We start from the raw sequence: 27,988 nt of genomic DNA, 5'->3' as shown, positions 1-27,988 counted from the left end.
AAATAGTAAAATACAAATTTAAAATGATAAACAAGAAAAAAGAATACATGCACTTTCTGAGTTATGTCACATTAAGGCGACTTTTATATCGCAATAAGAAATCCATTCTCACAAGTACATTGTACTCGATAACATTGCGATGTCCCTACAACTTTTTCGAAGCCTAAAATCGCTATACGAACTAACCATTATTCTCTGTCTCTTTCAGACGCACGTGTCAATAGCCCGTGGGAGGGAGAAGGGATATCTAGCGACGCCTCAGTTTACAACCGTCTGTGCCGCGAGGAGGTTGTCGTTTATTTGCTATTGTTAAAGTTTTTGCGGCATTTTCTAGAAAAGTGATATAAAGTGATACAATACAAGTGTTGATATGGAGAGGTGATATTATAGTGATTGTGTTATTGTGAAGTGTTCCAGTGTGATAAAGTGTTTCCTTGGATGTGCGGCAGGTGAGCGGTTATGTGTTGTCTTGTATCGCTTCGTATATTTCGATAAATGTTTTAATTCGTTCCAACTATATTTTTTCCGTAGGCTTCTTTAGACTTATTAAGTTTGCCGTATATAGAATTTATTATTAATTTAACACACACGTTTTATGCTCAAGCGTAAATACATTCATTCCAACAAGCGTGTTATATGTTACTTTTGTAAAATAATAAACAAATCTCTAGTTTCATTATGAAATTAAATGTACTGTTCAAATAGATAGAAATATATCAATAAGACACGGGGCACGATACCCATAGAAGGAGGTTAAAATCTACGACGCATTTTTTAATTTGGGTTATTTATATGATATTAAATGATATACATATATATAATTTGATAAATTTATGTTTTTTTGATGATATCGTAATATCGTAGAGGTCGTAAAGTTAAAATAAGCAATAAAAATAAATCACCAACCTGTGAATGTTCAATTCAACCGACTCTATTATATATTATAAAGATATACATCTCATGGTGTTGCTCTACTTTTATATTTCGACACAATTTGTTGTGAGTTTTGTAGGCTATTGTTATGTTACAGTGAATAGTAAAATAAATATAATATATACTATCAAACGAGCTTAACCGCAATATTCCTACTATGCTTCCAGGTGACGCAATGTACTTTACATTTTAGGTACTAGAGTTCGAACTTTTTGCAGGACTTATGTTTATGTATAGATTTAACGTTACTTGCCCGTATGTATTTCTGATAAGAATATGGATATACTAAAAACTTTTTTCATACACCAACGTTAATTCGTTCGACAAAAAGATATGCTACAAATTCTTGTAAAAAAACATAAATACTAATGACTCTACAATTTACACATTTCAACCAAACAAATCAACGCCCACGCGGTATTTATTTCATATCATTATAATATGTTAAAGTCATATATAAAATCTTTAAAGATCTTTAAGAATAAATGACATTATACATTATACTCGTTACACTATCAGATAATCTAAGATCATAGCGAAGACATCAACGCGCTTGAGTCCCGTCACACAATATATGTTATAACACAGAAATACTAAACGTTATTTTACTATCATAATACGACATGCATTATAATAAAGACGTTTTTATGTTCTCCTACCATATTTTTGTGCTATATTTTTTTAGATTAATTATATTAAATACAACTATTTTTTATGTGATAAATCTGCAATTCTATGTTACATTTTGCATCAAAAACGTTGCGTTCAATTAACTTTGATACTACTCACACACAGTAAAAACACTTCGGAATATTAATAATCTTTACTAAAATTTAATTTCCGTCTTCGACGCGATCGTAAAATTATAGTACACTAAGATAACAATCTTATTTTATTTGCATAAATATTTACACTAATAAAATATAACTGCTAATATATTATTTATGGACTTTAATTAATGCCTGATTTACAGGTAATTTATGTATTTATACTCGTAATATTCAAATTAAATATTGAAACTATATAATTTTATATAATAATAGGCTTTTGTTTATTATTATTTGTAATGTAATATATATGTTGAAGTTTATATAATAAAAATAATTACTTTCAAAAGATTAAAAATACTTATGTAATACTTATATAACATATATAGCTATACAAATAAACTGTGTTCTAAATTATTGACTACTGACCCAATTATAAGACTTAGAAACTTTAAACCTTTATCGTGTAATCTTTACATAGTATAAAACAAACTTTGTACACTTAAATGTTTAAAACAACGCAACGGATTTTGATGGATTTGAAATGGATAGAGTGATTCGAGAGGAAGGTTTTTGTATATAAAATATGTACAATATAGTAAAGAAACACTGATAATTTTAGAAGTTTGCAATGTGATGTCGTTAGTAAATAAATTCTGTAGTATATAGTATCAGTATTGCAACCGTGAGAAGCCAGGGGGGGGGGGTCGCTAGTTGATTATCATATTCGACTATGACAATTACATGAACATAACCACGTTACGGAAGGTGACTCAAATAACCTATAAATAAAAGATTCGGCCGAGTATCGCTAACGTGCTCCTCAGAATTGTTCCGTTCCCTTCCGTTCCGTTAATCTGTCATGTATCCTATGCTCAAAATGATATGATTTCATATGATATCCGACATATTACATTAGTACTTTTGCAAAGTTTATTACTGAGGTCGATTACAGCTCTTTCAAGGGTGGTATTTGGAGTTTATGCCGCATGTATTAAAGCCGCATTTTCGAAAGTCTAATTTAGCTTTATTCGCAAGTTTCTTTTGAAATTGTCCTCGAAGTAGTTTCTGACTAATAAAAAACACTTAATCTAGCCATATTAATAAAAACTAGTTAGTCTACGTCAGCTTCACTTAAAATCAAAAAATAAATATATATAACTCAACTTTATGTACTAAAACAAATATTGTAATTATTCTAATCTGTCACTGACAAAGCAGCCTTAATAGCTGACAATATAATTAGTAACCTACACTAGTTTAAACCCTAAGAGCCGTAAACCAAACTCATTTATTTATTAAAAAAAAAAATATCTAGAAATCATGATAAAGGTTATATCTTTAAATGAACAAAAAACTAAAAGTCTTGCTCCATATAATCCAGATTGCAGACACTATAATAAATATGTTAGCACAAAACAACCTCATAAACAAATCAATTTTATCTCAAACACCACACACCTAATAAAATATACGTTGGCTTTTTATTTTAACAAAACTTTTCGTGACCAATGTATATGAAGACATGAAAACGTCGCAGTCGCCCATAAAACGCATTACGATTCTAAAATATGTATTCAAAACCAACTCGCGTTTTCAATTCTATTTTTAAGGGAATAAGGTTCAATATTGTACGTTTAATATTAGAAAATATATCGTTTGCAATGACTAAAGTTCAACACATCTAACTTTAAATAGGTCCTTATATAGTAGACGATAAGGTTCAAATTAATTTCTGGATTTCAAATAATCGTTATTATAGACTGTGATTTTATTATTTGCAATGAAATTAGAAACTTAATTATTTGTGACGGTTTTTACTATAATATATTGTTGAAAAAAAAATCTGTCACGATCGGATAGAAGCTGGTGCAGAATTAACGGTTTTGCGTGCTTTCTGACACACTTCCAACCTCCTGACTTCAGTAACTGAGATTTTTTCTATGAAGAATCCAGTAACACTTTATCGGCTTGAATTGAGGTTTGAACCCATTACCTTAGTGCCATTATATCTAGCCACCGAACCAACTGTGTAGTGAAATGATATAGTCCTATTTTAGTATTAAATCATTTAATAACTCATTAAACGTACAAAATAAATTATATATAGTAAATTCAGTTTTATAATATTATTCTAGTTGAATTTGAGTTACGAGTTTAAGTATTTTATTTGCTTTTTTAAATCTTCTTTCTGATGATATTATTATAATGAGGTTATTAATAATGGTTGAGACGTAAGAGACGAGATGGCCCAGTGGTAAGAACGCGCGCATCTTAACGGATGATTGCGGGTTCAAACCCAGGCAAGCACCGCTGATTCATGTGCTTAATTTGTCTTTATAATTCATCTCGTGCTCAGCGGTGAAGGAAAACATCGTGAGGAAACCTGCATGTGACAAATTTCATAGAAATTCTGCCACATGTGTATTGCACCAACCCGCATTGGAACAGCGTGGTGGAATATGTTCCAAACCTTCTCCTCAAAGGGAGAGGAGGCCTTTAGCCCAGCAGTGGGAATTTACAGGCTGTTGTTGTAATAATGGTTGTATTATTACATTAAAGAGATTACTTATTAATTACATCATAGAATATTTATATAAAATTTAAATTTTTTGTTGTGTTAATTGGAGCAGATAATTAAGAAATATATTATTAAATTCCAACCAGGCAACAAACAGCGTTTCTTTTATTAAGCAAATTTTCTAAATAAATAATTGCAATATTTGGACATAAGGCTGTTGCACACACAACCTTAGCTATGTATGCTTTAATACTGAGTTTCTTGCCGGTTCTTCTTAATCTACTTTCCGAATCGGCGGTAGCTTCACTCAATTGTAAAATGACGATTCAGAAGTGCTTGTAAAAGCCTATTGAATAACGTTTATTTTGATTTGATTTGAATATGTTATTAACACAATTGTCGCCTAAATGTTTATGTGTGTAATTTACAAACATATGTTCAAATGATAGTATAGAAATTTCTTATTACACATTCAAACGACATAGCATCAATTCTGGGTTGAGGGCCTGAATATCGGATGTATAGGATCTACGATTTAAGACACCTGTCTCCGCAATTATATGATAATGCTGCTAGCTGATTGACTTACTTAATACATTAATTAATCTGCTCATTATTTGTTGCGTTGATGTACTGGTTTTGTTAAGTAAATCAAAAGAAAAGAAAGCCATTTGTATGTGTTTAATCGTATATTAATACATATAAAATATAATATTTATAGCTAGTAATCGTTTTAGGGTATTGATTGTCATGTCTTTTCTTGGAGTTCGAGTTTGCTTAATATCAAATTTCATCAAATTCGGTTCAGCCGTTTGGTCGTAAAAGAGCGACACATAGACAGACAGATCTACTTTCACATTTACAGTATTATTATAGAATATAGATTTTGTCAAACCTTAGATAAATTGTTAAAAACATTAATTACAGTAAATTAAATACACGTAATCATTATAATATTCCACACTGCAATCTATCGCTTTTTTTATAATAATATATTCAGAAATATTAACGAAGATTAAATAGTTCCATTCATAATTTACAAGTTTAAGTAAAAAACAAATACAAGAGGAAAACGTTTATTCGTACTTAACTTGCTTATGTTTTATTAATAGTTCAATGAGCTTTTTTATTATAAAATAACTGAAACGTTTAAAAGTTAATTAAATAAAAAAAAACTTGATAAATATCTTTTATACATCTTTTTGTCTTTTCAACAACGTATTGGGTGGCAATTTCGTAAGTTTTTTTGTATTTTAATGAATATTCTTAAATTAAAAGAAAACACATTTGATTGCGTTTATTCTTGAAATCATTTTCGAATAAATCAGCAGCCCTGATAAGTGTATGATAAGTCGTTATTTCTCATCAAAAATTGGATAGGGCAGCATTTTCATTTCAAAATAAAACTGCATTTAATTCCAATAAATACAATAATCCAATTGCTTTTATAATTCAATACAAAAATAAATCAAACAAGAACCAAACGAAACGATAAGGTCCAATAAAACGAGCCACAATTAATACAACCATTTCGCTTACACGGTCACTGACCCTGTCCACTTTTTGTCCGTCTGTTCGGACAACATTTTTCAACCAGCCACATGTACGTACGATATTAACACCACAATAATAACAGACAATTACAATACTTGCTACTTGGTAATAGGAAACAAAATGGCATGTTACTATTTAGATAATTTAACAAGCACACGTGTGTACGATAAATCTCTCTACAAATCACCGTATTAATTAGACCAAAACTTGTTTATTTCTATAATTCTTGCACCAATTATCTTATTTGACACCTGCCTGGTTATAATATAACTATCACCTATGTAATATTTAAAAACAATATTTGCACCTGTTATCTTAATGTTAATTACATTAATTTCCAATTGATGTAAAAAAATATTTATTCTTTTACAATCCGTTTAAGGAATGTAGAAAAAAATATGAATCTGTTAATAAAGTACTGATTATACTTCATAGCTTTCACCCATTGATACTGTAAGAAGTAAAATACTTTCACACGTACTGCGCTGCGCCGCCAAACATATAGCTAAGATGTAATATCCCTTATGCCAATTACACGAGCCAGTGTCCGTAATTTAAACCGGAATACAGACAAACAGCCATTTTGGCGTCGTTTGCACAAAGCCTTACCACCTGTAGTTTGAATAAAGAATATAATATCCAAAACGTGTCGTTATATAAAACGAAACATTTTCGTTATGTTTAATTTTCTTACAGAACTTTAATTTTTTTTATAATATGTGATTGTTCAGTATGCATTTTGAAATAAATAGTTTTCTAGTCAACATTTGCTAGTGGATGAAACACGATTGGGTTCATTAATTTCCCACTAAGTTGTTAAAAGCAATACTGTAAATAATAATGCATGTATTCAATAAAATTTTCACACATGCTTACCCACCAATTCGCACTTTAACAACTTGGAATACATCCTAATAAAAACGAAGTAGATTCAATAACAGCCTGCAAATTTTCCACTACTGAACTCCTTTTGAGGAGCGGATTTGGAGCGTATTCCGCCTCACTGATCCGATGTGGTTTATTGGATACACACGTTGCAGAACATTGTTAAAATTGGACACATGCAGGTTTCATCGAGATATTTTCCTTAACCGTGGGATGGGATGAATTATAAACACCAATTAATCTCAAATTCAGTGATGCTTGCGTGGGTTTGAACCCGCAATTAACGGTTCAGATGCACGCGTTCTAACCGCTAAGTCATCTTGACTCTGAAAAACCACAATGATGTTCTATATTCAATCGTTTGTTAATTGTGTTCCACTCATACACATACATACAAATATATAAATGCGAAAGTAACTCTGTCTGTATTTATGTCGCTTTTCCACGACCAAAACCTGAACCGATTTTGATGAAATTTGGTATGAAACAAAATTGAACTCCAAGAAAGGCACAGGCTACTTTTCGCCTAACACATAACAGTCAACGCCCTAAGTGAAGCCCCAAGCGACTAGTAGTACTTAAATAAATGAAATAATAGTGGCATTCATTAATCTCAGGGAATTATTAATGCTTCACGCGTCATCGTCGTGAAATTCGAAGTGATGTGAACGAAAAACCAGTACTCCGACGAGTTTTGCATAATGTGTCTGAAGTTGGGATATCGTACAGTCGGTAACAAAGTCTTGTAAATTTATGCACTCAAATTAATTTACATACCCGGTTACATGGATGTGTTATTCAAATATTCATGTCAAATTCCGAAATATATATTAGACGTCAACAGTTAAATCACTTGACGTGCTAACATATTCGACAAAATGTAACATCCCGCGAAGGCAATAGCCTTCATGGGTGATAGGATCGATCATATCTAGGGTTCTGTACGTATTTGGTAAACAGGACCCTGTTACGACTACGCTGATGTCTGCCAATAGGCTGTATCTCATGAACGGTGATAATAAGGTTGAAATATTCACAGATAATGTATTTCTGTTACCGCTATAATTAAAAAACATTACCGATTTTATACATAACTTAGCCCCCAGTCCGATTTGTACTTGGCCCGTTTTTTATTGTATGGCATTGTTTTGTTAGAACCAAATTTAAAAAAAATTGGCTACATTCCATTCCACGCGACAGCTATTTCTAATAATGTTATTATATTATATCCTCAATGTATTTTGTACGTATGTATATATTAATTGTTTTGCGTAAATTACATGAAAAGTTTTGAACTTATCGGCCAGGTCAAAGCGGATTAAACTTTGGCCAATCGACGTGAATCGTTCGTCGATGGTTCACAAGTTATGTATATTAAATGGAATTGGAATTTACTTAATGGAAACTTAATGGAAGGGGAAGGCCCCTTTTCAGTTTAAGACTCAGCGAAGCGGGCGGATAACAGCTAATATATTATTATATATTATACTAGCTGTGCCCGCAACCTTCTACGAGTTTGAATTTAACAAAAAAAAATATTATTATAACCCATGTTACTCCTTATTATATTAGTTATCTGCCATTGAAAGTCCCGTCAAAATCCAGCCATTCCAAAGATTAGCCGGAACAAACAGACAAAAATTGTAAAAAATGTTGTTTTGGTATGTACCGTGTATACATTCATATGCATTGGGTTAAAAAAGGCAATTTTAATATTACAAACAGACACTCCAATTTTATTATATGTATAGACTGGTAAATGAAGTACTTAATACGAGTAAACTTAGTACATACTTAATTCCATTCATATCAACTATTAATATTGTCAATTTAGTTATTATGTGGAAGATTGTTTTTATTTTACGTATCAAACATCAACAGCCTGTAAATTCCCACTGCTGGGCTAAAGGCCTCCTATCTCTTTGAAGAGAAGGTTTGGAACATATTCCACCACGCTGTTCCAATGCGGTGGAATACACATGTGGCAGAATTTCTATGAAATATGTCACATGCAGGTTTCCTCACGATGTTTTCCTTCACCGCTGAGCACGAGATGAAATATAAAGACAAATTAAACACATGAAGCAGCGGTGCTTGCCTGAGTTTGAACCCGCAATCATCGGTTAAGATGCGCGCGTTCTTACCACTGGGCCATCTCGACTGTTTATTTTACGTATATAACCTTTTAATAAAAGAACCTTCTTTTACTACATAGTATTTATTGAAATATTAGTATTAAAAATATTTAACCATATTTTTTTAGTATTATATACATACATATAAGAGAATATTTACACTGAAATAAACAGACAGACATGACAGATATTTTAATATTACACAAAATACTTATACTACATGCTCCACCACCAGGAAGTTCCTGGGACAAAATACGTATCTCTCAAGTACGAGTAGGTCGGTAGCCAGTTGTACGTGCTCTCGGTAACGGGGTACGGGTTTGGTATGAACTTCGGCACCTCCTCCTTGCCGTAGAGAGTGACCTCTAGCGTGGCTTTGAATGAAAAGTAGAAACGGAACTCGATGAAAGTTACGCTTTTGAAGTAAACGAAACAATCTCGTCTGTAAAACATAAAGAATATTTATAAATATCACGAGCCGGAATGGCCCATCGCGTGCATCTTAACCGATGATTACAACAACAACAACAACAGCCTGCCAATTTGCCACTGCTGGGCTAAGGCCTCCTCCCCCTTTAAGGAGTAGATTTGGAGCATGTTCCACCACGCTGTTCCAATACGGGTTGGATTCACATATGGCAGAATTCCGTTGAAATAAGACACATGCAGGTTTCCTCAGGATGTTTTCCTTTGCCGGCGAGCTTAAGATAAATTATAAACACATCAAGCACATGAAAATTCAGTGGTAACCAGGCAAGCGCCTGGTTTGAACATGTAATCATCCGTTAAGATGCACGCTTTCTAACCACTGGGCCAACTCGGCTCTCCAGTGATTGGTGGGTCAATATTGGTTGAATAAAATAATGGCAACTAACGGTCTAACATCCTTAAAATGCACTCCCTGGCGGTCGCCCGTGTAGTCTCGGTGGCAGTGGTGCTCGATCCACACCGCCGCGTTGGTGCGCGAGCTCACGTCCAAGATGACAGTCGCGCAGTTCACTTGCGCCACTTGAGCCATAGACATCTACACGAGGAATTGAATATCAATTTACCTTTCTAGATACACAACCCAGATGTGGCATCGGCAAATTCAATAAAAACGATTCCTGCCGATTTACAAAATAGCTCCCTATCACTGCATTATTCGTCGCTATAGATTCTTGCGTCATTTCGACCCGAGAAAGCAAGTGCATATAAATCGACGTGACAAATTGACGAATATATTAGTCCATATGATATTGCAAGTTATTACGTTCGTTTAAAGATCATATTCACGTTAGAAATAAACATTGATAATTTGAGATAGCTTATTTAATTCGGATGTGATCGGTTTTACGAATTTTGCTGATGCTACATCTAAGTTGTATCGTACTATACTTATTTCGGCGATATGATTATGATACATTATTGCATGTAGCGTTCGCAAAAAATATTTATGTACAACATCGCAAACGAAATCTCTAAATGCATCATGTTTCTCTACAGTAATATGCATGTATTATATATATAAACCTTCATTTTAAATCAATTTATCAATTAAAAAAGATCACATTAAAAACCGTATTTTTAAATAACGAAACATACATACGAAAATTTGGGTGGATGTTTGTGACTGCATCACGTCAGAACAGATGACGGACCTCAAATACAATTTGGGAAAGAAACAGATTATAATCGGTAATAGCATTAATAAAAAGATTACGTTTGTTTTTGACTTACAAAGAAAAATCCTTGAACAAAATTCTTGTTGACAAGTAACTCAGAATTATCCTTATAAAGTACAGCGCCTCTCGTCCTACGATCACAATCACCAATTTCTTTCGGGACTTGAAGTTTAGCTTAAAAAAACATACATATGTATATTCTCAATAAGATAGATAGATGATCTATCTATCTATATATTTCACCACCAATAATACCGTTTATAAAGCATAATGTCCCCGTTTTAAAAGTAAGTGAGCCAGTGTAACTACAGGTACACGATACACGACACCTTATTGGCAAGGTGAAATGCAAGGTAAGCCGTAAGTTGGCAATGTGAGTGATCACTTACCACCAAATACATATGGTATCCCAATCCTTACTACAGACTAGATAAGTATCGCTCCTTTACAGTTTATTCGACCACTGAACATGTTAGTGGGTCTCTACTAATTTTATATTCAATTACTAATAGTCGCCCGCGTTTTAGGCTATAAGTGTCAGGCAAAAAAAGTAGTCTATGTCCTTTTTTGGACTTCAAGTTTGCTTCATACCAAATTTCAACCAATTCAGTTCAGCGGTTTGATCGTGAAAAAGAGACAAGACAGACAGACAGACAGTTAATTACACGTATATTATTAATAATATATGTAGATATTTACCGTTATACATAATAAGTTTGATTGGTGAGACTCTTCTGAAAACAAGCGCTTGTTCCTCCCCCCTCAGTATGTGAGGAACATATGAGATAATTTGATCGATCCACTGCAGGTAGTCGTGGATATAGAGGAAGCGCGTGGGTGCTCCGCAGCCTGGGCCGCGGACGCTGAATCCCAACTATAAATAATGAGTATCTATTTAACATGTATACGACATCCGTGGTCGAGTGGTGTGTACACCGGTATTCATGGTTACGCCACTCCGAGGTCCCGGGTTCGATTCCCGGCCGAGTCGATGTAGATTACCATTAGCTTTCTATGTTGTCTTGGGTCTGGGTGTTTGTGGTACCGTCGTTACTTCTGATTTTCCATAACACAAGTGCTTTAGCTACTTACATTGGGATCAGAGTAATGTATGTGATGTTATCTCATATTTATTATTTATTATTATTTATACGTACAGTTATTTTACTTTTTTTATTTCTTGGACAGTCTCGTGAATAAGATATACGTAGATAATATCAAAATATCGAGCTCCAACGAATAAAAATAAAAAACATGGTAAATATCCCGTAATTAATAACTTACCATGTTAATTTAAAATCTTATGCATACGTACTTTTTGACGTTTATTATTTAAACAAGTTTTTTTTGTTTACGAATAGAAAATCTTTCTAGGAGGGTATTTATAAGCTGCTGACTAATGGCTGTCTTTTACTGAAAAGGTAGGAAGTTAGGTTATAGGTTAAGCGATATTAGTATTTTAATAAAAGTTAATGTTATGTAGATTATAGTATATACTCTTAATGAGCAAAACTAATTGTTTTTTGGATATGAAAAACCGTGAATCTGGAGAGTAGGGTATTGAAGCGAAACCTTAGGATTATTTCACATTTCGGTACATGAGTGAGATACAATGACACATCATTCAATTCCATCACAGTGTTGCACTCGACATTTGTTGCTATCGTCACGTATATATCACAGAGCGTTACACGTCACGCGTCTGCTAAAATATTCCAGCGTGCCAAAGTTATCGTGCTTGTTTCGTTTGCAGTGAGATATACTAAATAAATAAATATGAGACAACATCACATACATTACTCTGATCCCAATGTAAGTAGCTGAAGCACTTGTGTTATGGAAATCAGAAGTAACGACGGTACCACAAACACCCAGACCCAAGACAACATAGAAAGCTAATGGTAATCAACATCGACTAGGCCGGGAATCGAACCCGGGACCTCAGAGTGGCGTACCCATGAAAACCGGTGTACACACCACTCGACCATGGAGGTCGTCAATACTGCTATCCAAAGCACTATGTGAGTGCGCTGGCAATGAAACGTCGACCTGCACTGACTTATGATGTAACACTCGAAGGCTTTCGTTGAAAAACCAACTACCATTTAGAGCATAAATTTAGAGCAATAATAAATTAAAACACGTAACAAGGAATTTAAACGAAGCACTGTCACTGCTTTAGAGCGAATTTATTTATTTATATTAGCTCGTCTAGCAGACACCACCTATCCATTAGACATTTTACCACCAAACAGCAGTACTCAGTATAGTATTGCGATTTGAATGGTAAGTGAACCAGTGTAACTGCAGACACAAGGAACACAACATCATACCTAAGCTTAGTGACGTGAAGGCGTTTTAATGAATGGTTATTAATGCTTATCATAGCCTCATTGTCTATGGCCAGTGGTGACCAATTACCATCGGGTGGTGCACAAAAATAGGTAACAACTTTAAAAACATATTTAATCTATTCTATGTAATTACTTTTACTTTATTCTACACTCTTCTGGTCTGAATATTAATGTATAAATATTTAAACCATTAAACCAATTTAAATTATTTTGCTACACATACACATACATTACATCGATTGTATACAAGAAAATAATTAAATCAATATAAGCCGTGGTAATGCACAGCACTGATTTTCAGATGGCTCCTGACTTTTGGGTAAACATAAACACATAAGAACACATGCGCGCACACGAAAAATTCATTTCAAATGCACTCGTTTACTTTTAAAGTAATCAATTTTGTTACACTGCTACAGCTTCTCCAAGCAGACAACTTGTAGCTTATTCTAACACGCTACTCCATGTAAATGCGGGCGTTGAAATACAAATGCGTGAAAAAAATAATCCACCATCAACTGATCCGACTTTTCCTTACATACTAGATTGCCATCTGTATAAAACATTTAAAAAAAGAACAGCAAAAACGTCACGTTTCAAACATGGTACCTTAATAAACCATTAAGTACGATCTCTCAAATTTGAGTTTAAGATAATATAGACTTAAATTTCATGCCTCTTTATATAAAATACCTACAAGTGTCCAGTAGCCCCAAGACTGTCTGGTCACGAGCGCCGCGCCGCCGTCCCACACGCAGGGTTCTGTCTGAGTGGACACCGCGCACAGCGGGTTCTTTGGAGACATTAGCTTGTGATTCAACTGTAAATGATATCGAATACTAAAAGTATTAAACTGAATTGAATGATAACAGGAAACAATTTGCAAGTATATTAATTAATATGAGAATATAATCTCTTGTTCAGAGCTCAATAAATTCAAATTAGTTCAAGATTTTTTTTATATTATAATATTGGAGTTCATTTCGAGTAAAAAGCAAAAAACCAGGCAAGGAATAACATCCAACTAAGCGTTGGAATCCAGAATATCAGGAAGTCTAATAACACTCCAGGGAAGAAATCATTGCAAAGCAATAAATAAGTCCCAAAAACAACAACACATACATAGTATAAGTATAATAAGTGAAATAATAAAATATCGAATAATATTGGAAAATATATTTACCGAATATTATTGGAATTTCAGGAGATACTTAAGATAAAGATAAAAATACTAAATTTTATTATTATATTTCTAATACCTTGTGCTGAAAGTAAAATTCTGCGCATTCCTGATTGCTCATGTAGTTCATTTTCCACATTTCCTTCTCAACTTCACCCGTCTCTGCGATTAAAAGATTAGCATTAATTTTGCTGATAATGCGAGCATCTACAAAAGACCACGAAGAAAAAACCTGCTTCTATAACAACATTAACTCACATACTTTATACGAGTAGGTCTAGAAGATTCAGTTAATGTAAAAGGGCCTTTCTCAAGTCTGGATATGCACCAGTCAAATTTTCCACCACAATACTTCGTGATGTTTGGTTTTGAAGGGTGAGTGAGCCAGGAAGTGCATGCACAAGGTATACCTCAATTCCCAAAAGCTGATGAAGCATTGACGATCTGATGAATGTTTAAAATTTCTTATGCTCGATGCTATAAAATTGTAGAATGTAAAAAAAATTGTACCAGCGAGAAACGCAGTTCGTTTCCACCAATTAAATTATTTAGTTATGTTAATTAGATACAATTACCTAAATCATTATATATCCTGCATTACAAACACGCATTTTTATCGTCTGAGTAATCTTTATTGGGCAATACGCTTTATTTATTAATGTATTTTTAACATGAGATTCAAGTTTATTGATGGCCAAAGATAAAAGTTTTTTTTTCATAAATAAACATGAGACAACACCACATACATTACTCTGATCCCAATGTAAGTAGCTAAAGCACTTGTGTTATGGAAAATCAGAAGTAACGACGGTACCACAGACACCCAGACCCAAGACAACATAGAAAACTAATGATAATCTTCATCGACTCAGCCGAGAGCCGAATCCGGAACCTCGGAGTGGCGTACCCATGAAAACCGGTATACACACTACTCGACCACGGAAATCGTCAAAAGTACATTTGATATTTTATTATTAAACCGATTACCTTACGAAGGAATGGTGTATTAAATTTCAGAAGATAGAATCCTTACAACAAACGCTATTACAACATACATATTTTTATTTGAACCATTTGCTCGTTTTAGAAATTGCATCGTTGCTGCTTTAACGCCTCTTCTGTGACATGAGATTACTCCATTTTACTGACGTCTGAAGTTATTTATATAGCAAACATTCTGACAGGAAAATAGATCACCTAATGTTAATTGGTTCCTACTGCGCAATGATATTTGTATCGTAAGAAATTTTAATAATTCCTTACTTAACAAATACTACATCAACTTTGGAAACTAATGGGTTATGTTTCTTGTCCTGTAATTAAGCTGGGTCAGTCATCCTTCAAACTGGAAAACATAATACAAAGTATTGCTATTTGGCGTTAGATTATTGGGTACCTACCCCTACAGTCTTGTACAAAGCACCACGTACCAAGATCATTCTAATTGATTGATTAAACTGTTAGGTTTCTTTCCATTATTAATTAATTCTAGGAAACCCAAGGAGAAGGAGGAGAAGAATCCAATAGAGGCAAGAGAGCTGCTCAGCGAGTACGACGTTTAAAATCATCTTTTTACTACTTACCATCTGACATTTTGACTATAAATAAATCCGTGAAAGTCCCCGCGCCCTTTATCGGCAAACATACTGGCAGCACTGGTGCTGAAAATGTTTAAAGATATTCTAGTAACCTTATGTTTAAATTGGCATCACCTTTTTATTAGATTTCCTCCATCCTCTTCATCAAGCCTTTATTAAAGGCGAGCGACTCGCCCCAGCTTCGCATGGGTACTTGATATGTATATTAAGGACCAAATTTCATCCAAATCCGTTCAGTAGTTTTTGGGGAATGAGTAACAAACATACATCCATCCTTTCGCATTTATAATATTAGTAGGTCATTTGATGACAGCAAAGTAACAATAAATAAATGTCCATCAGCTGGTTACAACCTTTTCTTGTCTTTTGAATAAGGTTTTGACCTTATCCTACCGCTAAACAAATGCGGAAATATATGTTTGGTACTAATTTCGACACATGCAGGTTTCCTCACGATAGTAATCAAACGAGCATGGTATCAATTATAAGCTAACCACGCTATTCTCGTGCCTGCCTGAGTTTGATCCTGCAATTTCCGATTAAGATCTTATAACTGGATCATCATGGCTTTTATTAATATAATTAGTAAGTATGTTTACCCCCCGAGCCTCCTTCTCCATACTTTTGTATTTGTAACAGAGCTATGCTCGCTAATGTGACTCCCTCGGTGTACTCCGGCGGGAGATAGTAACTTTCTAAGTCCAGAGAATACTTTTCAGTTTTCCTCTGCCATACGATGAATTTCGTATTATTCCTGTTATCATTACAGAATATTAGTATATTTGGGTATATATAGATATACCCAAAGTTTTGTTTAAATTTTGTTTGAAAAGTTTAGGTACGGAGTTTCTAGAATTAGATTTTTGAACCAATGCAGCTGAAATTCTTCTGTCTAATATCAAATCAATGAAGGAACAGCAAGATATATAATGAATGTACTTAATACCCGTTATATAATACTACCTCCTTAACAAATATATGCTTGATATTTGAAACAGACTTCAAAAGAAGGAGAGAAGAAGAAGAGGAAGAGGACAGTTATGAATTGTCGAATTTTTTTAAAATAAATTTTCCTATTTTTTTATATTTTTTCTTTATAAAATTGGTAAAGATAAAATAATTAATTTAAATATAATTAAGAACTTAATGGCATGACTTTTAATATTATAACTTAACAATATTAGAATAGTTAAAATGAGTTCTTGTGTCCATTGAATCTTAACGAGGGTAAAAAAAATTACTGAATCATGGCGGATAAAATTTATTGAGGTTAAGGCCGCTCCGTAAAATCAACATCTATAAAGCGAAACCGCAGTGTATAAAATCAAGTCAGATTATATGTCTGTGCCAACCACATTTTTTTATAATCACTATATAACAACTATGATCAGAACTGTGAATAAGTGAAAATAAACTCACGTATTCCGCAGTGTAGTCTAACAGTTGTTAAAAGTAAAAGTCTTATATTATTTGTCCTATAACTACAAACAGTGGCGGATTTACCAATAGACTAAGTAGGCTGGAGCCTCATGGCAGATTTATAGAGGCGGCAAATTTAGCCCAAATTGTCTTTATCTTACAGTAATAAAAATATCTTATAATTTTAAGTACACACATTACGTCCGTAATCCGTATACTTGTCACTATATAATGGTTTGCAAAAATAATCTATTAACTGAAAAAATATCACCGTTCGTAATCATACTAATATCGGGAGAAAGCCGATGTAATGAGTTTGATAGAAAACAAATCATAAATTTTCATTTTCAGAATAAATTATAATTACGTATCGAATTTTAAAAGTCAGTTGGCCGGCAAAAATTGAATAGCCTACTAGCGGCACATTTATAAATCCGCCACTAACTACTAAAGAACTAAAACAAACGACCGAACTTTATTATCCTAGTGTGAGGGACAACTGCACTTGACACGCGCCAAACGTTTAGTGACAACCGTTGAGCATTATTTTACTCGACGCATTCTCAAATTGGACATTTTATATAGACATATGTACAATGGAATTTAAATGTATATAAATATGTTATTTACACGAGGCGTTCAGGCTGTATACGAGCGATATCTTCAGCGGGTGATATTACGTAAAACGGATGGATAAGAACTCCATTGGTCACTGCAAATCTGGTCTCACCTCCTAAATCTAGAATTAAAAGTAAATAAATTAAATAAACATATCCCACATATCATATAATTCCGTGTCTTAGCAGCTAACTTTATTCTTAATCTTCTGTGAAATACAAATTTAGAATCGACGAAAAATTATCATAAAGAATCAAGAATCAACATCTTTTACTAAGAAGTATAACCACGCAGTGCTATGGTTTTCAGTAAGCTCCAGCGCATACTTATCCGAGTGACATATTATATAACATCAATTGCTAAATCTGGCCCAAAACTTTAAAATCATAAATAAAAAGAAGATAAATTATTATAAAATTGTCACTATTAATATATCTTGGATATTAAGGTTACTTGAATTCATTGTATAAGAATATCAATTTGAGCCAAGAAGGTCTAGTGGTATACGTAAAACTTAGCTGAAGGTTGCAAATTCAAACTTGGGCGCTGGTAATGCAAAACATTGTGAGAAAATTCAAGAGTAGATGAGACTTTTGCTTAGCGGGACATTTACAGGCTGTTACATGGACTTTTTTATTCAATTGTATTCCCACAATACTGGTGTAATTAGTAACGCTTTGACGCCTCCAAATTCATCATCTTAATGATGATGAAGGCGAGAATACAATTTAGAGAGCAGAAACAAAGATATATCATTTATAAGATTTGAAATTCAAAATATACTCTACATAATTGCTTTTTATATGTTTCGTCGTCTTATAAATACTAACCAAAGCATGCAGGTCTGTTTGGGTACCACCTACCCATCACTCATGCTACCAAACTTATAGTAGAAAAAATAATTAGTATAATTGTAATATATTTGAAAGTGATATCACATCTTTGTTCACAAGTTTAGTGGCCTGTTGAAGGTGTAGAGCATGGGTACTGTTTCTGACAGTGCCAATACCTATAGGTGGTACCACATGCCATCGAGTGGCATCGAAATTTGCCAGTTTTGTATACCATTTATTTAATCATCAATCAAGATCTCAACCAATGATATCGCGCCAATTTCCTGACACAGTAATTGTTTTCTCTTATCATTATTAAATTAGGCTATAGATAGAATAATAACATACATCTTCTCTATAAATAAACTTACAAAATGAGTGTTGAACTATTCCAAACCACGGAAATCGACCTATATCTGGAACTTTGCCCTCTGGCGTTGCTCGCACGGCATCTGGCGCACAATGCATGCTTTCCCATTTCACAGCACACAAACTCGCTGCAATATAAAATCTCTATAGGAACCTTTTTGTAAGGGTGCAACTAACAGAAAAACGATACACGGTTCCACTACTATCTATACTTATAATAAAATTGGAGTGCCCGTATGTAATATTAAAATAACTGCTTTTTTCTAAATGTCGTATAATAGCAAAATATTTTTTTTCAATTGTCTATATGTTCGTTCTGACTAATCTCTGGAACAGCTGTACTGATTCAGACGGGATTTTCATATACAGAAAGCTAATGTAATATGGAGTAACTTAGGCTATAGCAATAACTTTTTTTTTATATCAATCGTGCACAAAATCGTGGGCACCACTAGTATTCCTATATAAATGGGCCTCATCACATTGGCATCAAACTGTCAAGAAGCGTAAGTAAGGGCTGACGTTATGTTCTCATTAAAAAAAGCCCTCGATCGTCTAAAATAATGTAAACGGATCTACTGAACCCTCAAAAATTAAATTTTATTTGGTCTCTAAATTAAATGCATAACTATTTTCTTTTCTAGAAAATAACTAAGTTTCTGCCAATTAGGGACAAGAAACATTAAATCGGTGATTGGTTTAGTTGCTATGGGCTCACATCTTGCGTTTCTGGGTTCAAATTCTGGGTCAGATCAGTAATTGAGTTTTTCTTTTAATAAATTCTCGGTAGTGGTACATAATATAGAAGTTGGCAGTTTCTATACTTCCGCAAAACTTCGCTTAACAACTCTCTAGTCCTACTGCTGTCTTATTGAATTAAAAGTCCCGTTTATTCCCTATCCCGTGGAAAAATCCCGTCTTAGGGCACCTCTAGGGTACTCAAGGTATACGTGTGCTAAATTTCAAGTCTCTTAGACCAGTGGTTTAGCCTGTGCGTTGTCTGTCAGTCACTCAGACACTCAGTAACGGAAGAGTTTTAATATATATTGATGACAAGGAAAAATCGCATACTATTTTATTGATCTGACCGATTGCTGCCCGGACCTCTCCTGTAACCTAGTCACTAGACCAGCAAGGTTGTCTTTTGACCTTTATGGCCTGACGTATTGATACGTACTCGTTTTATTCAAATATCGTGTCTGTTATATTAGATCTTCAATTACGTTGTTAATTATTATTTTTTACGAGACAAGATTATATGATATTATTAAGAGTATATGTGTATTGCTTCAAAATAAGAAAAAAAGCTTTCGTAAATTTCATTATAAGAAATAAATTAGATATTAATAAATGTTAACGATTTTGTATTCCTGAACAAATTTTGATGTTGGAGATCGATATGAAAGATTATAGGTATGTGTTTAAGAGTATACAAGTGACTAAAAAAGACTGTTCAATCGCTTTCGTATTCAAATGGTACGACAATCCTACACAAGTCGGAGAGATCAAGTGTCACCGGCTTTAGTTGATACCCAATCACGTAACACTTACCTTATACATCACATACATCCAAATCTGCTGAGGCATTTAAACGTACACTTTGAATAAAGAAATTCACATAAAATATACATTAACTCTGAAATTATAACACTAATTTTTTTGTTCAGAAATAAAATATAGACTTGAAAAACTAAGTAATAATAAAAAACCATATTTATACTATTTTTTTTAAATACATGGAATTAAAAAGAAACTTACCTTTTAATTGTGATAACAAAAATAAAATAAACAAATATCGTTTTAACATTTCTATTGAAGTCATCAAAAAAGAGAAATAACAGTATATCAACGCAATTACACAACTCACATTTATAATAAAACAATATCAACTATAGGTATATTATAGATATAGATTCAAATAATATAATTATTAACTTTACTCCTATCAAGGTTTATTAGAAACTAAACGGCACAGACTTTTGGAAACGATCTGTTTACTTTTGTTTACGAATGCAATGAAGCATATTCTCACGGAAAAAAGACGGTACGTTTCGTAAATTTCCGGAGTTTATGACAAACAGAGTTTTGGGAACTGAAATTTACTATTTGACTAACTGATCATCCCGACTACGTACGGCTAAAATTGACACAATTGTAACGTTATATAATCTCAGCAATCTATACTAATATTTATAAATATATTTGGTGGTAGGGCTTTGTGCAGGCCCGTCTGGGTAGGTAACACCCATTCATCAGTTATTCTACCGACAGATAACAGTACTCAGTATTGTTGCGTTCCGGTCTGAAGGGTGAGTGAGCCAGTGTAACTACAGGCACAAGGGACATAACATCTTAGTTCCCAAGGTTGGTGGCACATTGACGATGCAAGGAACAGTTAATATTTCTTACAGCGTCATTGTCTATGGGCGATGGTGACCACTTTCCATCAGGTGGCCCATATGCTCGTCCGCCAACCTATACCATAAAACAAAAAAAAAACAAATGTTAAAGTAACTCTGTCTGTCTGTTACTCTTTCACGACCAAACAAATGAACCAAATTTAATTTAAAGCAAACTTGAACTCAAGAAAGGATATAAGCTTTTTTTGCCTGACACATGACAACCAACACACTCAAACACGAGCGAAACCGCGGGCGCCTACTATCTATTTACGCAATTAACGAACTCTAGTCAATAAAATGTTATTTTCGTATGTTAAAGTATAACGGTAATCTTATTCAGACGCAACATAAATATATTGCTATCTTTACGCAGCGCCCGTGTATATAAAAACCTTAAAAAAATACACAAGTTTTATTGTGAATATAGCGAAAGATTAGGTAATTACGAAATTTGTGCAGTAAATCAATGAAATGTTTAATATTTAGGCATAAGATGGACATAAACGATTATCATGTCATAAAGAAAGTATGGCAGAACAACATTACAGTGTTAGAGAAAATGAACAAACATACACATTGCGTGTACATTCGAACTCTCTAAAGCAAAGAGAAATCTTTTCAATACAGTTTAGTGATTAGGCAATAAGTTTATGCCGTGTTCGATAACGGTTGCAATTGGTAATTTTGTTAACATACTAATAAAACAATTCATAAAGTAAATAAGAGAAGTTTATACTGCAAATTAAACACAACAGACACATATAGTAGACATATTTTTACTAAGCATTTACTATATACATAACAAATGTTAACCAATCTTTTTATGTAATCTATGTTCCACCAACATTGTAATTATTAATCAAAGTATATAAACACACAGTTCTTAATATTGAAAGTTACAATGTTTTGAATCTTTGGACGTATCTGATCAACAACAAGCCTGTAAATTTCCCACTGCTGGGCTACGGCCTCCTCTCCTCTTCAGAAGAAAGTTTGGAACATATTCTACCACGCTGTTCTAATGCGGCTTGGTGGAATACACATGTGGCAGAATTTCTATGAAATTAGACACATACATGATTCCCCACGATGTTTTCTTTCACCGCCAAGCACGAGATGACTTATAAACACAAATTAAGCACATGAAAATTAAGTGATGCTCGTTTGGGTTTGAAAAAACAATCGTCGGTTAAGATGCACGCGTTCTAAACACTGGACCATCTCGGCTCAGTATCTGATCAGGGTAGCGGAAACGGGCCTCTAACCTACTATTACTTAGGTATATTTAGTGAGATTGAGTACGAGTGAATACGAGTACTATGCTCACTTGGTAAAACATCACAGTCACATAAACACTTTCATAAGTCATATCCGTTCTTATTATTAGCACATATTTAATATAGAATATTTTTATATATCTAGCTAGAATCTCTAAGCTGAGAACTCGTCGAAATGTGGCGAACAGTTGAACACAAAAAACACGCACACTAGCAAGTAATATGACGTATGGTATACCAAGTGTAGCTGTCACGCACACCAAGAAAATAAACTTGACTCTGTTTTAGTTCTTTTGTAGTGCGACATTGTATCTAGATATATAAATCATGTAATATTATATTTATTTCTACAATACAACACTGAATTGAACACTCAAGTCCGTTTAATAAGCATGCCATTATCGTTCACGAAATTCGCTCCTGTGACGGACTTTGCTCTGTCACTCGCCAGATACAAAATCATATCTGCGATTTCCTCCGGCTCGGATATTCTATTCAGAATAGTTTTCGGCGCAAAATCGTCCCAACACCCAGTCGTTCCAAAGGAATCCTTAACATTGTCCATAAAATCAGTCCGAACGGGTCCAGGACTTATCACATTGACCCTCACCCCGTGTGGTCCCAACTCCGTCGCGGCGCAAACTGTGAAATGGTTCACGGCTGCTTTTGCGACGTAATAGTTCGTTAAGCCTGGACCAATGGGAGGTATAGTTCCAGCAATACTTGATATGTTCACAATGTTGCCTTTAGTTTTCACCAAGTGTGGTGCAGCCAAGTTAGATAAATGAACAACAGCTCTAAGATTAGTATTCATAATAGTGTCGTAAGATTTCATCATATCGGTACCGAGTATACCACTGTTGGCCACAGTCATTCCAGCATTGTTGACCAATACATCGATGTGGCCATTCTTCTTAACGGCTTGGTCAATAATGCGTCTTGCGTCGTCGTCGTTTGAAACGTCTGCGCGGACCACGAGCGGCGAATTGCACTGGGCGGCCACGGCTGCGAGCTTGGTCTCGTTGCGACCCACCATCACCACGCGAGCGCCCTCATTGCTGAACATTTTGGAAGCGGCAGCACCGATGCCTGAACTGGCTCCCGTCACGATCACAACTTTGTTCTTGAAACTCATTGTGATGAATTTACTGCGATACTTCGAGCATGAATAAATGTCATCAATTGGGATCTGTCCTATTTATTAATCTTTTTCAACGTATGTGTGATAACACGTATCACACACTGTACAGTCAATTGAACTCTGTAGATAAATATAATTACACACTAAATAACTCGATTCTAAATTTATTAGTTATGCAATCACACGTACTATGTATCGATATAATTGATTTTATCTCTGTATATTTATGTAATCGCCAGCACTTATGTAGTTAACATTACGTTAATAAAAGTTAGTAATAAAAGAAGAATTATAAATAGAAAAGACATTACTCGAAATTCGTTTAAAAAAAAGTTGCTAGTAACAAAACAATATTTATAAACCGATATGTTTTTTATACCGACTGATTTACCAAAGGCTTTCGATAAAGTCGACCAAGTAAACCAGTCAGCTTTTTTTTTTACTTCAGTCGCATTGATTGATTAGAAATACTTTTCCAAAATTGGATCGGTTATCATTATTTGGATGATGCTTGTTTATCTTCTACAAAATATTGTTGGATTTAATGAGTTAGTGAGTAAAAATACCTTCAGACAAATTCGAAGCATTTCTATTTTATATCACAAAAATTGAAAAATAAACAGTTAATCTATTTATTTTGATGACTTGGTTGTGTATTATAACTTAAACCCATGACCTCATATTTTTATGCGATAAGATAAAACTAAATTTATGTAATTATTATCACTGACTTACGTTGCGTGATAACATATAACATTAGAATGTAGCTCTATTATGTACAACAAATACCGACTGTGTTTACAAAGGATCATTATGGTTTTTTTTATGGAATAGCATGGCGGACGAGCGTATGGGCCACCTGATGGTTAGTGGTCACCATCACCCATAGACAATGATGCTGTAAGAAATATTAACTATTCCTTACATTGTCAATACACCACCAACCTTGGGAACTAAAATGTTATGTCCCTTGTGCCTGTAGTTACACTGGCTCACTCACCCTTCAAACCGGAACACAACAATACTGCGTACTGTTGTTTAGCGGTAGAATACATGATGAGTGGGTAGTACCTACCCAGGCGGGCTTGCACAAAGCCCTTCCACCAAGTAAATGGTGAATTAAATTAGGGAAGTTTTAACAACTATGATTTATATTGAACGCTTTCAGGGCCGGATTTAGAGGAGGTTAACCGGGGCAACTACCCTGAGACCTCCACATGAGTGGGGCCCACAACCGAATTTTTTACGAGATCGTCATGGTGATGCCATAGAGATTCCTACGATCTCGTATCTGTATTTGTTAACTAACGAATAACTCGATATAGTTAAAGTATAATAATATTAATAATTATTATTTAAAAGTTAAGTTTTAAAAGTTACCGATGCAAGTAAATAAATTATAACTTACTAAAATAAATTATATTCATAATTTAATAATAGTCCTGCAGTCATCTCACAGGGCCTTTAAGACTTTTAAATCCGACTTTAATCTTAACTATATATATTTGATTTACGAATACGTCGTCAATGCGTCACTAGCCTTGAGAACTAAGATATGATGTCCCTTGTAACTGTAGTTACCGGAATACAACAATACTGAATGCTGCCTAGCAGTAGAATATCTGATGAGTGGGTGGTACCCGCCGGCTTTGCAACTAACCATTTTCTATAATCGATAAACCTTATCTCATAATGATTCTTATTATGATGATAATAACTCATGCGAAATTTGAAAATGATATATAATAATATCAATACTTTTTTATTATCATTATGAAAACAATTAAAAAATATATACAGAACCTTTTTTGATCACATCAACTATTAACTTCAACACTTTTTGATTAAATAACTTGATAACGGCTTATGAACCCTAATAAATCGTCTGACAAGAGAATTAATTTGTTCCTACGAGACTAAGGGCATTGTTAATTAAAAAATCTCCGACCGCAGAGAATATTGTCTTTGAAGGAATAATTAGTGCCGACTTTGATACCTATAAATAAATATCCAATGGTAATCTTTATTATGTGGTATATTACTGGAGTATGCTGTTCGGATTTACTGAAATGTATTGTGAAGTAATTCAATTAAGCTATAACAAGAGTGATGACTGCTGTCTAATTACTAAACTAATTGCCAACCGCGCATTCGCTCACGTTTTAGGAATCCATCAGGCGTTAGACATAAAAAGGCTTTTCTGGAAGTTCAAGCTCGCTTCATGTAAAATGTGCAACAGCCAGACAGTTACTGTCCCATTATTAATATTATATAGACGACTTTTAAAAGCAGAACCAACAGTACTACAACCACTATGAGTAACAAAATCCTATATACATGTATGTATTTACTTTTTCTTTCTTTTATTCTTCTTAGGTCTGAGACAATCACAAGTGAGATTTTTTGACAGTCTAGTAAAAAAGTCAGTAACGGTAAATTAAGGCAAACCTTAGTGTTATTAATAAGAAAAATGTAAATTACACGAGAATGAAAAATATGTTCGAAGCATGTAAATTCATACGTCGATTCAACTTGAACAATCTTGATACTTGTAAAGTTTCCATACGTATATTTCATGTTAATGGATATTACAGTTAAAATACATTATGTACAAATGGTCATTGTGTCCTCCACCCACGCGCTTGCTTGCAGTAGTTAATATTTCTTTGACCTCAGAACAGAGAGTACAATATGAATGATATACGAGCATATGACAGATGAGTGCGCACACGGCTGAGGCCCTCAATTACTGCGCAAAAGAGTCACAAGTACTTAAACAGAACGAAAAGGTAAGCAGTGGACAATATTTTGATTTAATAAACGACTTTGTGATATTAGCAATAGCAGTTGTATTTGTTTGTGTACTGTTTTTTGTTATGCTAAAAGTATATTTTTAAATATGTTTACAATATGATACGCGATTTACTTTAGAAATGGTTTTCTGTCCATCAACCTTTAGACTCGTGAAAGGAATGGTAATAAAAAAATACAAATACATCAAAACAGTAAATCATAACATAAAATAAAACAAAATCGCTTACCATTGTCTGTCTCTTTGTATGCATAGATCTTAAGAATAACACAACGGATTGTGATGTGTTTTTTTTAATAGATAGATTGATTCGAGAGAAAGGAAGGATGGAAAATTTTAGAGGTTTAAAGTTGCGTCGTAAATAAATACATACATACAAAAAATGGTTCACTTGCAAAAAACGCTGGTTGAACTCTGCGAGATAGATCAAAATCATGTACAGTATTGTACACCCTAAAAGGGCCTTCAAAATAGTACAAAATATATGTGTCTATCTCTTAGGGTTAACCCACAATAACCATTTTTTATCCATTACTTTTGACGAGAAGTTTTTGGTAATGGTTTATTCTCGAAGTGCATTTAATATAGATCAAAATGGTCGTTTGGAGCAGGTAATTTTAGAGAATGTTTTTGAAGACATTTCGTAGATTCATTTTAGACATTCTGTAGTATATTTCGTATCAGGATTGCACCCGTGCGGGTCGCTGGTAAGAAATAAAAGCTTAGCTTAGATCAATGCCCCAGTCGATTGCATCATTTAGCGGATACTTTCTCGTGTCTGATTTAATAGTAGGAAATGATGGAACTTTCCGGATTTGAGGCGGTAAATTAAAACAAACGCGGTTACGTACTGACAGACATAAAACGTAAGAATCTTTGAATTCAATGCAATACTAACTTGAACAGAAAATTTATTACGCACACTTCACACATAAAAAATAAAACAATATCTATACATAACATTACTAGATGTTGTGAAGATATCGTTTTACTAGTGGTTACATCTGACGAAGCCATGACATTTATAATGTATTACATCTGATTGTTTGTATATCTTTAATTAAGTATTCTCTTCATATCAAAACCGACGAGTGTTTTGTAATTAAACAAATATCCCAAACAATACACTTCTTTAATTATAATATTCGACATCGCTTTGGGCCACATTCCAGAAAGCCACTCGAAACAAATATTCAACTGTTTTATTAGGCTGGCGTTTGGCAGTTGTCTAGTTTTAAACATCGACACAGTCCATATAGCACGCTTGCCTAGAATGTACCTACTCTAGATGTGAAGATACCAACGTTGTACCTATCGGGAAACACAGACTCGGACTACAATTAAACACAGCATTACATTACATCCACGCGGTCAAGATTTATACAGTAACTAGTTTTAGTTCATATTTGTATATATTTTAGCATTTAATATTGTTCATTCTTATGTTAATAAATTACTACATTTTATGCATTACATTTCATTTATTAAAGTAGACTAATAATCTATGTAGTATCTATCATTTCTCC

General features: G+C 33.8%; 2 protein-coding genes across 3 annotated transcripts in view; one reads left to right on the top strand and one right to left on the bottom strand.

Moving 5' to 3' along the window:
- The first annotated feature begins 257 nt into the window (after positions 1 to 257).
- Positions 258 to 27,988, top strand: part of LOC124536778 — a 90,873-nt gene continuing 63,142 nt past the window's right edge. For both annotated transcript variants that reach the window (XM_047113371.1, XM_047113370.1), the window contains exon 1: positions 258 to 449. The gene's annotated coding sequence lies outside the window, so the exon portion shown is untranslated. The remainder of the gene's footprint in view (positions 450 to 27,988) is intronic.
- On the bottom strand, positions 22,549 to 23,758 carry LOC124536779 (3-oxoacyl-[acyl-carrier-protein] reductase FabG-like). Its single transcript, XM_047113372.1, has one exon. It carries the CDS (start codon positions 23,642 to 23,644, stop codon positions 22,883 to 22,885), a length of 762 nt encoding a protein of 253 aa, XP_046969328.1. The 5' UTR covers positions 23,645 to 23,758; the 3' UTR covers positions 22,549 to 22,882.

The sequence above is a fragment of the Vanessa cardui genome, chromosome 17 (assembly GCF_905220365.1).
Source record: "Vanessa cardui chromosome 17, ilVanCard2.1, whole genome shotgun sequence".
Lineage (NCBI taxonomy): Eukaryota > Metazoa > Arthropoda > Insecta > Lepidoptera > Nymphalidae > Vanessa > Vanessa cardui.
This window is presented reverse-complemented; position numbering and strand designations above follow the sequence as displayed.

What these genes read in the sequence shown, in the direction of transcription:
- LOC124536779 (XM_047113372.1), bottom strand. Translation starts at nt 23,644, where the DNA reads ATGAGTTTCAAGAACAAAGTTGTGATCGTGACGGGAGCCAGTTCAGGC.